Source organism: Suillus plorans (assembly GCF_016647745.1).
Source record: "Suillus plorans strain S12 chromosome Unknown HD556scaffold_3, whole genome shotgun sequence".
Lineage (NCBI taxonomy): Eukaryota > Fungi > Basidiomycota > Agaricomycetes > Boletales > Suillaceae > Suillus > Suillus plorans.
Window position 1 is genome coordinate 1,057,166 of NW_024537387.1, and position 13,546 is coordinate 1,070,711.

Sequence of the window (13,546 nt, forward strand, 5' to 3'; positions counted from 1 at the left end):
AACCGAAAGACTGCGCCAAGAACAGCGAAGCCAGGACATCAGTAATTTTTTTTCGGCACCTTACACTGATAATAAAGGCAAGAAGTACCACAATTGTGAGATTTGCAGGCAAGCTCTCATCTATCTCACTCGTCCTGCACTGCAACTGACTACCTGATAGCAAAAAAATGAAAAAGCCCGTTGCTTTTGTCAGTGAGGTAACAACCATGCGCCATCACATGGACACTTTTCATTGTGTAAGGATTACAATATTCTGAGCAACTATTTTGTACTAACTTGTTTGTTCGCAGAATGACTATATCCAATGGGCGGACACCAACAAATTCACGTCAATGTTACCGAGGGACACGAAGTGTTGCAAGCTAGATGCTGCAGCAGACTCTCAAGCTCGTCTCGATGTGCACCTTTCTGAGAAGAAACCCAAAGATCGCTTAGTACCATATTCAGACACACTCTTCCATGAGGCTGCTATTGAGTGGCTTATCAAAACTGATCAGGTACATTTTTGCTTTTTGCTATATGGCAACATGCTTATTTGTTCAATCTAGCCTATTGATGCACTAAATCACAAATCTTTCAAATACATGATTGACACAGCTGCACGTGCCACCAATGGCGTCAAAATACCTGGTCGACGACAGATGCGGCAAGCTATTATCAATCTTTTTAAATGCAATCTTACCAATCTTCGCAACCAGCTACTCGTACGTGTTCATACTCACGCAGTTTTAGCTCACTAACATCGAGATACTTTAGAGCGAGGCAGTCAAAGGCCAAATCAACCTCACATGTGATGCATGGCAAGCCCAGAATGTTGATGGCTACTTTGCCATCACAGGATCTTGGGTCGAGGAGGTGTCACCGCGTGACTGGAAAGTTCAAATGGCACTGCTTGGTTTTACCCGCCTCAACAATGCCCACAATGGGACATGGCTCGGACAAGCTCTTTTCAAGCTTGTGAAACAAGTTGGTATTGCTCATAAGGTCCAGTAGACAATTTTCATGCATGTTCACGACATTGATGTGTTTGTAGATTGGTTATGTTACTTGTGACAATGCTGCAAATAACGATACAATGATGGCCCATTTTGGTATGCATATCGAAGAGTTCATGAAGACAAAATTCGACCACAAGAAACGGTGTCTGCGCTATGTGTTTACATGTTCAAAGAATATATTTTCGATAATTGTTTGACATTTCCCTAGCTGCCTTGCACATATTGTTAATGCTCACAGCAAGTCTGAGCATTTTGATGCAATGAAACCTGATGTGGTTCTTGTTGCCTCTCATGGAATCCAGTGTGATGAGGTTGGATTAGTTCATGCTATATGTGTTAAGGTCTGGGTTTATATTTATTTCTTAATACACAACTAACCTAAGGTTTGCTGGACAGGAACACTCATCAGCCCAGCGCAAAGAGCTTTTCAAGATAATCCAGCTGCGTAACAAAGACGGTCGCATACCAAGCAAGGAACACAAGCAGCTGTTGATGGATATGAAAGTCCATTGGTCGTCAACATATGTTATACTTGAACGAGCAGAGCAGCTTAAGGATGTATGTTTATGTTTAGATCTACATCTTCCACTATCTGATGTGCATTTGTTGTTTTGGACAGGATGTAGATTACTTCATTGGCCAGATGGGACTTCTCGAGAAGGACCCCCATAAGTGCAAGAAGATAACTGACCTTGAGCTCACAGCGTCTAAATGGAACCGTGTCAAGCTTTTACTCGACCTGCTAAGTGTGAGTGCTTCATGAGATGCATAGACCTATATTTACACGTGAAAAGCATGCTGATAATGCACAGCAAGCATTCTCGACTGACCAAGGCCCAACACTACATCTAGCATTACCTGCTCTGGAGGCACTATGGAAGGCATGGTCAACTTGTCGTGGCCATGAAAAGTATGCCGACTTTCAAGATGGACTCGCTGCCGGAGTGGCGAAGATTATGGCATACTATGAAAAGTCTGCAGACTCCGATGCATACATTATTGCAATGTGTACGTGAACCGTGAATCATGAGATATTGCATGAAGCTAAGTGTTGAACATGCAGTGCTTGATCCTCTTCAAAAGACGAATCACATTCGTCGGTATTGGGGTAAAGACTTGTACCACGATGCTCTTGCTCACGCTGAAGATATGGTAAGTCTTTTGTTGTCATTTGCGAGAGTCACGTCTCATATTGCATTAGTACAAACAGTATTATGAAGAGATGTACGGCAATGGTGTTCCAAAACCTGTGACAGCGAACATGATCATTGAAGGGAGCCGAAAGCTCACGAATCTCATGCGGGAGCTATCTGACAATGAAGACATGATGTCCACTCCCACTGCTTTGAGTCCCACCTACGATCCTGCGAAGCCATGGCTGCAAGATTTCAATGCATACCTTAACTCAAAAGACCACCTTGGTGGTCAAACCATTGTCCAGTGGTGGGCAGTTAATGCTCCTCGCTATCCTGTCTGGGCTGCAATAGCAAGAGACTTCCTCTCAATAATGAGATCTTTGGTGTTGAGTGAACGGGCCTTCTCGTCTGCTGGCATTACTATTAGTAAGCGACAGAACCGGTTGAAATCTGACATTGTCGAAGCTCTCCAGTGTCTCAAGTGTATGATCAAAAGGGACCTCTTGTTCCGAGACTCAGATGACCCATGTATTGCAGCTGAAGTTGATGATATGGATGGAAGGATTGACAAGGAAAGGGAAAGCTGGGATGTCATGGTCGAGGATGGAGACTTGGACGATAATGATTTAGCGAGTGGTATTGATGATTCTGAGGATGCAGAGGTACATATACTAACACTAGATGAAATTTGATTTTTTCTGGTGACAAGCCCTGGCCCAGGCCGAGCCGAGCCCTGGCCAAGCCTGAGCCGTCTATGCAGGCCCGGCTCACCATTTTCCAAAGCCTGAGCCTTGTCAGGCTGAGCCCTAGCCCTGGCTTTTGAGCTGAGCCAAGCCGGGAACATCACTAGGAGTTACCACCGTGCTACAGGTTACTACAGGCGCATCTGTCTAGTATTTGCAGGTATACTAAATATACAATGACACACTGCCTTCTAAATACTTGTCATAGCCACACAAAACATCTCACCGTCGATGAAATCATTAAAATAAAATTCATTAGCTGCCTCATACACATTCCCAGTTATCAACCTCGTGTCCACAGATTGTCCCATCTTCGGGATTAGATGGCACAGCCATATGATTTCATTGATGTGAATCACTGCAGCATTGCGGCAACATTGGTGGGTCGAGCGCGACACTTGTCGCATTCCAGATGAAGGGTCCAGTGATCTAAATGGAGTAAACCACTCTATGTAAGCGAGGGCTCTTGAGTATTTGCCAAACTGACGAGGGAGTGAGAAAATCACGCAAACTTGAGCCACTCGCAGACCTGCAGCAGACTGATCAGATTGCTGTGAAACTGGCAACAAATCAAACTCAAATGTACCATCTAGAGTACACAAGTGTGGAGAGCGAGGACCATCCGATATCAACACCACATTGAAATGAGCTGGACAACCTGGTTTCTGTCCTGATGTAAGTCTCTCTGGTGTTGCTCAAATGTGCCTGCACATTGGGGTGCATCACTAACTTGAAAAGCAGGCGGCATCACAATGACCAGTTGACGATATATATCAAAATGGTCCTGAACACCTGGTACAAGGGTGTTGCACAGAAGATTCATGTGAAGGAAGGTTTGAAGTGCAGGGATAAAATCTGTCGTGCCATGGGCATTTACAATGTGTTGAACAGATTGGTGGGGATGCACTGGGGTCTTGGCAAGGACATGGGTCACTTGGAGCTCATCTGCAGGAGGAATAGCAGCCTCTCCTTCTGAATCTGAGTCCAAATCTGAATCTCAATCAGAGTGCGAGACCGCCACAGCTGTGTGACCTGCAGCAGAGAGAGGCTGCTGTGACAGCCAATCAAGGTAAGTACTGCATAAGAAGACGGCTTCCTGGCATTGAAGCCACAAGACCATCTGCTCCTCGAAATCTCGTTTGTTGCTAGCACGGTAAGCGTCCTTCGCAAAGTCTATATGCAAACGTTCAGGAAGTTCTGTGTTAAATCCGTCAGCCGCTCCAAATAATGAAATTGACTGAACGTAATGAGTGAGTTGATGTATTTTTGGTATGTTGAAATGTTCGTGTATAGCAAGTTCCTTCAAGACATCTTTATTAGTGTGAAACACTGCTAAGGCAGTCTGTAGGGCATCCAATGACTTGGCTGTGTGAATGTGAAGCTGGGCATAATACAAGAAATCAAGAATAGCACGTGCCACCGCCAACATGCAACTGCCGGGCATAACTCAGCAACAAACACCATCCTCAAGACATGTTACATACATACCTAGGTACCGCTCCAGTCAGTATCCCCATAAAAACTCATTGCATTTCTTTATGCTCACTTCCTGTCCATTGCTTCACATTTGATATACCTTTTTTGAAGTGCCAAAGTCCAGAATAATCTGGGACTGCCTTGAATCGTGCGTCCATTTCTTCCTCGCCAATAATTTCGAGACACCACTTGATGAGGTGGTCTTTGAACACACCCTTATGAATCTGGTGCAAAAGATCAGGTGTCAAAGCCAGGAAAATGTCAGTGTGAGGCATATTGACCCAGAATGGTCTATAAATGGCACATAGCCCATTCTCCTCAAATTCTGGTGGATGCTGACCATTCTTGCGCCTTTGCAGAATATCTTTTGTGGACTCAGGATCACGCTGTAGAGACTAATATCTCTGTGGCCTCATAGAGGTCTAAATTCCTGATGTCCTAATCACCTTCCAAATACAGCGCGACTCATATCTCGTTCACATGCTCTCAGCACTCCGTCGGCCGCATCAGTGCGTGCATCCTCGGTTCCGTTGCTTGTCCTCTGTCCATCCATTCTATGTCCGTTCAGTTCATCGGTGCGTATTCCTATCTTTTTCTCATGTTTCTGACATATCTCTGGTGCTTGCGCTTATATTCTGTATGTTATGTTATGGACCCTTATTACATGTTATCACGTACTCGCTTCGCTTCCCGGTTTGCTTTAGCGCTACATAGTTAGAATATATATATCTGCATCTCGTTGTATAATAAGCATCTTTCTTCCCGCACATCATTGGACTTTAAGTCTAATTCTCTGCCATAGCTGCCAGTCACTATCAAATATCTAAGAATACTGGAGCGCTAGTTGTCGCGTCCTTCTAGAACCTCTGCTTATTTGTCCTCTGGCTTGTTAGAGTCGCTCCGCTCCACCCACACGTGCGCCATCACACTTCATCGCTCAATAGCGCTCATCAGTGCTTTCGCTCTTTTGCGCTTCGCTCATCGTTGCGCGCTGCAGCACTTGGACTGGCGTTGGTCACGTATCCTGCCTAAATCATATGCATCTCACATTATACCCCTCGACACTCCTTTTACCTTCTGAGAGTTCTGCGCACTCATCCGAGTCGTCCGAAGGTTGTCTGTCCCCTTCCGAGGCCTGTATACACTTCTGATCCTCCGTACCATGTCCTTTCCGTGTCCGTTTGACTTCACTGGTGCGTTTTCACTTGCTTTATCTGTTATTAATTATATCTTAGGGGCACATACATCGAAATGCCTGATTAATACATATAGTTGTGCACCTCATGCACTATTACATGCATATCTCTGTAGCAGCTCGCCATGAGTTTTATTACATTTCAGATAGCTTATCTCGCTACTGGTTTCACCTATGCAATTCTGGACTTTCATGCTGTAGGATATAATCTAACTCGCTAACTACTCACACTGCACTTCACTTTCCTTGCTACGAGTCATAGTTTGTAGAGTCACTTCAGATAGTCATACTTCGCGCAATCGATCTTTTGTTCATTCGGAATGATTGTTTGGCTTGACCACTGCCATTTTGCACCTCAATATCTCTTAGTTCTTCCGATAGACTTTGTCTAGTCATACCTTGGTACTTCTGCTAGTCTTATACTTTGACATACTTCAACATACTTCGACAAACCCGCTGTATTTCTTTCTCAGAACCTTCGCTGTTCGCTGTTCACTGGACGCTCTTCGGACGCTTCACACAACCTTGGACCTTCGTTTCTTGATGTTGGACCACCTTCGGACACTTCGGATGCACCTTCGGAAACACAGAATGCACTCTAGGTATATTTTCTTCTCTCACCTTCGATCTTAACAAGACATCCCTTGCATTTATATCAAGAGATAGTTCTATAGGCAGTCTCTTTGGGACAAGCATTACACTCGCACATTGAGTTCTAAGGTAATACATTTTGTAGCGCCTACAATGATTCTACTCTTTACAGCACCTTATCAGGCTTGACTAAGCGCCCGGTTCAGTGTTTTTCCTCCAATTATATACTTAGAGGAACCTTCTCAGTAGCAATCCCCTTGGGCCAACATTAGCTTGCGCACAGAGGACCATCTGAGTTCATATCATACTACATATTTACCTACCCTTTACATTCCTCATCTACAATGCATCACTGAGTCCAGTACATCCCCTCGCTCATTGGCTCCCATGAGGCACTTTGGACAACAGTTCTCCTTACAGCAAGAAACCAGACACTGTTCAGGAAAGTCAGCCACATAAGCAGCCAGAATCGGATAGACATGCCGAATCCATGAGTCTGCACACACCATGTCCACACCATCATTTCCGGCAGCGATGAGAGGATGCAGGAGCAGTCCCATGCAATGATGGAAGAGTCTGTAACCAGCCAGGGAGCGCACATCTGGAGTGAAGAAATCAAGCTTCCCTGCAGGTAAGTACCCAATGAGTACTGTTGCTCGTGCTGATGTCTGACGCCTTTTCGCTTTGGCGATATTGCCAATAGACATATACACTGGCCACACTGACTTATCCCCTTGGAATTGGGACAACAATGTTTTGTCGGATGCTAGAATAATTGGAGCTATGGTGGCTCCATCGGGCAACACTTTCTGCGAGGTCAGTCTGGTCAGTCTAATCCTTATTGCTCTGTCCAGTGTAACACTCGGACTGGCATTGGTCATGTTGTCTTCTTAGATAGATGGTCTATAGATAAACACCTATAAAACCAAATATCTCCACGGTCAGCGATTCAGACAAATACCAATGACTGATAACGTGGTTGTTCGTGGGTGGCTTGCCTTGCTCCTAAGATACAGTCAGTAGAATATGGCTCGCACAAAAGTCAGTAGTCAGCGATCAGCAGTCAACAGTCAATCCAACAATATGGATATGAAACACAGCGATGAGAGAAAACAAACACAGAACTTGGTCAGTCAGTGATTGACAACAACAACAATCACAACAACACAGACAACAACAAAACAAATCAGGAAACACAGTGTAGAAACAACAATACTGAGAGGAACAAATGATGCTCCTGACTGTATCTATAAATGTTGTGAGGTCGTGCGTTGCCTAGTCTGCTATACTTGAGACGACAAGTGCGTTCGACCCTAAAGGGGAAGCGAGTGCAGCAAGGATCTAGAAGTAGGCGCTGCTGGTTGGCTGATGCGAAGCGCGGTGTAGAAACAACAAAACTGAGAGGAACAAACAATTATGGCTCCTAACTGATATATTTGTGTTGTGGTCTTTGCACTGCCTAGTCTGCTATACTTGCCTGACAAGTGCGTTCGACCCAGGGGTCTGCGGTCTGGGAATAGTCTTGGGGGTAAGTGAGTGATGTGGGGTCAATAGTCCGAGCGCAGGAAACAATGTCCAAGGGTATAATTACGATGTCCGATGCAAAAGCATCGGGTCCGATGTTTTCGGGGTTTCGGGTTATCGGGTTCGGGTTCGGGGTGTCGGAAACTAATAGTAACGCTGTAGCGAGCGTCAGAAGAGTGAGCGGTGTGCGCAATAATAACAATGACTGATACGGATAATGAAAGAGCGATGATATTCGCAATATCAACTAAGAACTACGAAATATCGGGTTTGACCACTAAGCATCGGGGAACTGCTCCCCTCTACTTGGATAATGAATAATGCTCGAGGTCAGTCCAATATATATGTAAGTACGTAGAAATGCGGAACCCGTAGGCGAAAGTAGCGGCGGAGTATTTCGGATCCGAAGTACATGTAAATAAACATGAGGCGCTGCGGACTATGGGAAAACATGTAATAGCGCTGGCTACGACGTGAGCAATGTGCAAAATAATGAACTACACACCTAGTGGGGCTAGCAAGACAGGACGGGACACGGATAGGACAAGTGCGCGGGAAAACATCGGGTCCGATGCGGCCTAAACGTCGGGTTGGCGGGTTAGCGTCGGATAACATCGGGAAGTGATTAGCATGTGACGGGTATTTGACGTGTACTGTAAAATAGCTCGATACGAGCCCAGCGCCAGCTCGTGTCCTACAGCGGGAAAGCGAAGGTGCGCGCAAGGCGCGTGAGCAGAAATGAGAGAGTAAGATTGAGTTTGCTTAAGTGGTGATATGATGCAAGACCAGAGATGTGAGTGCGAGGTGCCAAGGAATAGATTGCAACTATATTCTGCTAGGTAGTAAGTGGGTAAGTGGGAGGTAAAGTGGAAAGTGAGTTAGGTATGTAATGCTGGCGCTTATATGGCGCCTAAGTGCTGTCATGCGGAGCCGAATCGCTACCGAGTAAAGTATGCAAAGATATATGTATGTAAGTAAGGGTCCATGATAAAAATAAAGGTGGAACGATATGCAAATAAGGGCAAATGGGAACATACGCACTAGAGAGCTTGGTGGACAGTGGATGGATGCATCTGGATGGCTGGCGCTATAGGGCGCTCAAGCACGGGAAAGCGCGCACGCGTATACATCGTAAAGCGCGGGAAGTTGTGCGCGGGAAAGCTGCGCCTCATAAGGGAATAGCTGCAGATAGCATACAGAGTGATGCTGCAAGTTTGTGCTGTGTACTCCCTAGTGAAAACTGCCATATCACACAATGAGAGGCATGAGTCTCTACAACAGTCACTCTAACAATATAGAAATGACACAAAAAAAACAGACACTCTTTCTATCACTTCACACAGCAACAAGGATTCGTACACAAACTTAGTGCAGCAAGTTGTGTGGAGTTACAATGAGAGTCCCCCTCAATACAAAAATAGGTGAAACTACCATCAGGCCTAGTCAAGCCTCTGTAGCACTCTTAGCCTAATATTGAACCTGCTGCCAAGGAACTCACAATGAGTATTAAACAGACTCAGGAACGGGTGACCTTGGACTTCAATACCAAGTCCCCTTTTCAATAGCTAAAGTCTAACTCGCAAATAACTATCCTCGATCGGTATGACACACAGATGTAAGAGGTCAGGTATCACCATCAACACCTAAAGTCTCCCCACTAGACTATCAGAGTCTTCCGTGGACAAAAAGAGACAACACCAAACTTCTGGATAAGAATGAGACTGAAACTTTGGTACTTGAGAGAAAGTTGATAGGTTGAGTCAACAACAAAAAAACAAGACTGCTACAACAGAAACACAAACACAAACATGGTCATGGAGACTGTTAACAACAACAATCACAAAGCAAACAGACAGCGATCAGAGAGATGGTCAGTATAGACAGTCACCAACACACCACACACACTTGAGACAGAGAGAGAGAAACAGAAACAGAAACAGAAACACGAGTTGCAGTCACGAATCTCAGACACAATCTCAGAGAGAAAGAAAACAAACACACAGACACTCAGATAACCAGACACAGAGACAGAAACAAATCACAGAGAAAATCACAGACAGAGACACAGACAAAGACACAAAAAGAAACAAAGAAATTCAGACAGACAATCAAGAGAAAAACAGAAAAAGAAAGACTAGTCTTACTAGTCGTCAGACACAGTGAGCTCAAGGTATGTGCTAGATGTTCAACACAATGAGCTCAGAAGAGTGGTGCTGGTTGTTGAGCACAGTGAGCTCCACCCTTGAACTGCACTTTGCTGGTTGCCGATTCACACTTCACTCACAATTTTATTATAAGAGCAAAAAGCAAAGGGGAATTGCTTGTTTTATTGGGCAAAAAGCTGGTCCTTATATAGACAAATTTGGTGGCTATACTACTAGTTTCTCGTACTTAAAGTTGTAACTTTAGTTCATTAGTACCAAGTCACACGGTATCTTTGGGTCAAAAAGTAAATATTCATAACTCTAGCTGGTATAATGATGAGTCAGCAAGAGCTGTATATGGCCCATGGGTCAGGTGACCCTTGATGACTCAGCTAGACAAGAGTGAGAAATGATTACATATTGTGTACATATGTTTGTGAAATCTGTGGCTGATGAATTTATTGGTAGCATAATGACATAGGATGCGCATTTAGGATTTGTAAGCTTTCCCACAGGGTAACCTTATGCAAACATATTTTTCACAGTCACCTGATATGTGTGAGAATCTTCTGAGTCGTCTTCATGGCTGACTAAGCAAAACTCATCGCAGAATTAAATGTACAAAAATATTCAGTCCGCTCACGTACAAACTCGTAAAAATGAAAAAAGCGAAAAATATTCCCTTAGCCTCAGTCTGACTTCAGTTCATAGAGAAAATGATTTCATAGGGCATAGGGCTCATAGGAGAGTATTAGTCATCCATGCACCGAACCAGTTTGGTGCAGGTCAGTGTATCCTCCCTAAATTGTATGCGTCTCACATTATACTCCTCGACACTCCTTTTACCTTTCGAGAGTTCCACGCACTCATCCGAGTAGTCCGAAGGTCGTCCGTCCCCTTCCGAGGCCTGTATACATGTCCGATCCTCTGTACCATGTCCTTTCCACATCCATTTGACTTCGCTGGTGCGTTTTTACTTGGTTTATCTGTTATTGATTATGTCTTAGGGGCACATACGTCGAGAAGCTCGATTAATACGTATAACTGCACGCCTCATGCGCTATTACATGCATATCTCTGTAGCGGCTCGCCTTGAGTCTTATTGCATTTCGGATAGCTTATCTCGCTACTGGTTTCGCCTATGCAGATTCCAGACCTTCACACTGTAGGATATATTCTGGCTTGCTAGATACTCACACACTGCAGGCATTTTCCCATGTTCCTCCACCAAACATCAAAAAACATTGATTGAGAAGATAGAAATTTCCCCTCATTTTTCCTGTCAGAACATTGAAAAAAAGTAATTCATGTTTGAATGATGTTCTGTGTGTGGGACATGATGCAAAAATTAATCATGTTGCTTCAAGGATAATGCTGTATTTTCCATCTATTGTCTTTGAAATAACAGCTTAAAATAATGTTAATTTTCTTCTCTGTGTTTTTTAAATATACACAGAACATTTGAAAAACATAGTATATTTGAAGAACACAGAGAAGAAAATTAACATTATTTTAAGCTGTTATTTCAAAGACAATAGATGGAAAATACAGCATTATCCTTGAAGCAACATGATTAATTTTTGCATCATGTCCCACACACAGAACATCATTCAAACATGAATTACTTTTTTTCAATGTTCTGACAGGAAAAATGAGGGGAAATTTCTATCTTCTCAATCAATGTTTTTTGATGTTTGGTGGAGGAACATGGGAAAATGCCTGCAGTGACACTGGACTTCACTTTCCTTGCTACGAGTCATAGTTTGTAGAGTCACTTCGGATAGTCGTACTTCGCGCAATCAATCTTTTGTCCATTCGGAACAATCATTTGGCCATTTTGCACCTCAATATCTCTTAGTTCTTCCGATAGACTTTGTCTAGTCGTACCCCAGTACTTCTGCTAGTCTTATACTTCGACATATTTTGACACACTTCGACACACCCGCTGTATTTCTCCCTCGGAACCTTCGCTGTTCATCGGACGTCCATCGAACGCTTCGCACAACCTCGGACCTTTGTTTCTTGACTTCGGACCACCTTCGCTTGCATCAGGCAAGTACTTCGGTACTTCAGACACATCTTCAGAACTCGAGACGCACTTTGGGTAACCTTTCCTGTTCTCATCTTTGGTCTTAACGAGATATCCCTTGCATTTATATCAAGAAATAATTCTATAGGCAGTCTCTTTGGGACGAGCATTACACTCGCACATTGAGTTCTAAGGTAATACATTTTGTAGCACCTACAACGAATCAACTCTTTACACCGGTGAAGGTTCAACGATACAGCAAGGCACAAATGAGGCTCCTGACTGTATCTATAAATGTTGTGAGGTCACGCATTGCCTAGTCTGCTATACTTGAGACAACAAGTGCGTTCGACCCTAAAGGGAAAGCAAGTGCAGCAAAGATCTAGTAGTAGGTGCTGAAGGCACTACTGGTTGGCTGATGCGAAGCGTGGGAAAGTGCAGGTGTGCACGAGGTGCGAAGGCATGGGAAAGTGCGCGCATATATAGAGATATGAGATGTAAGTGCTACTTTCTAGGGAGGGATTCCAACTAAGCTGAGTTGTGTAGTGTGAACATGGGGGTTGCTAAACTACTTTCTGGTATGTACTACTGGCACTTATATATGGTGCCTAAGCGCTGTCATGCGGAGCCAAAGCACTACCGAGTAAGGTATGTAAAGATATATGTAAGTAAGGGTCCATGATAAAAATAAAGGTAGAACGATATGCAAATAAGAGAAATGGAAATATACGCACTAGAGAGCTTGGTGGACAGTGGATGGATGCTTCCGGATGGCTGGCACTATAGGGTGCTCAAGCGTGGGAAAGCGCGCGCACATATACATCGTGAAGCATGGGAATGTGCGCGCATGTTGCGCATTGCACGGTGTAGAGACTCATGCCTCTCATGGTGTGATATGGCACTTTTCACTAGGGAGTTCATTGCACGAACTTGCAGCACCATTCTGTGTGCTATCTGCAGCTATCCCTATATGAGGCGCAGCTTTCCCGCGCCATGCGCGCACCACTCCCGCGCTTTACGATGTATACGCGCGCGCGCTTTCCCGCGCTTGGTCGCCCTATAGCGCCAGCCATCCGGAAGCATCCATCCACTGTCCACCAAGTTCTCTAGTGCGTATGTTTCCATTTCTCTTATCTGTGTATCGTTCCACCTTTATTTTTATCATGGACCCTTACTTACATACATATATCTTTGCATACCTTACTCGGTAGCGATTCAGCTCCGCATGACAGCGCTTAGGCGCCATATAAGCGCCAGCATTACATACTGAACTCACTTTCCAACAATTACTCTACCTCCCACTTACCCACATACTACCTAGGAGAACATAGTAGAAATCTGTTCTTTGACACCTCGCGCTCGTATCTCTTGTCTAGTATCTAATCACCACTTAAGCAAACTCACTCTTACTCTCTCTCATTACCGCTCATGCGCGCGCACCTTCGCTTTCCCGCCCCTCGCGCGCACCTGCGCACTTTCTCGCGCTTCGCATCAGCCGACCAGTAGCGCCTTCGGCGCGCACTACTAGATCCTTGCTGCACTCGCTTCCCCTTTAGGGTCGAACGCACTTGTAGTCTCAAGTATAGCAGACTAGGCAACGCGCGACCTTACAACATTTACAGATACAGTCAGGACCTTTGTTTGTTCCTCTCAGTATTGTTGTTTCTACAATGGGAAAGCTGCACCTCATATAGGAATAGCTGTGGATAG

General features: G+C 44.5%; 2 protein-coding genes across 2 annotated transcripts; one reads left to right on the plus strand and one right to left on the minus strand.

The window, feature by feature from the left end:
- Positions 1–167: 167 nt before the first annotated feature.
- On the plus strand, positions 168–740 carry HD556DRAFT_1226190 (uncharacterized protein; the record flags this gene model as incomplete). The annotated part of the gene is made up of 3 exons (XM_041297066.1): positions 168–236; positions 291–497; positions 549–740. The coding sequence occupies 3 exons, from the start codon at positions 168–170 to the stop codon at positions 738–740; spliced, it is 468 nt and encodes a 155-aa protein (XP_041166675.1).
- Positions 741–3,874: 3,134 nt separating this feature from the next.
- Positions 3,875–4,628, minus strand: HD556DRAFT_1437221 (uncharacterized protein; the record flags this gene model as incomplete). Its single annotated transcript, XM_041305667.1, has 3 exons — positions 3,875–4,310; positions 4,366–4,399; positions 4,454–4,628. 3 exons carry the CDS (start codon positions 4,626–4,628, stop codon positions 3,875–3,877), a joined length of 645 nt encoding a protein of 214 aa, XP_041166676.1.
- Between the last annotated feature and the right edge of the window lie 8,918 nt (positions 4,629–13,546).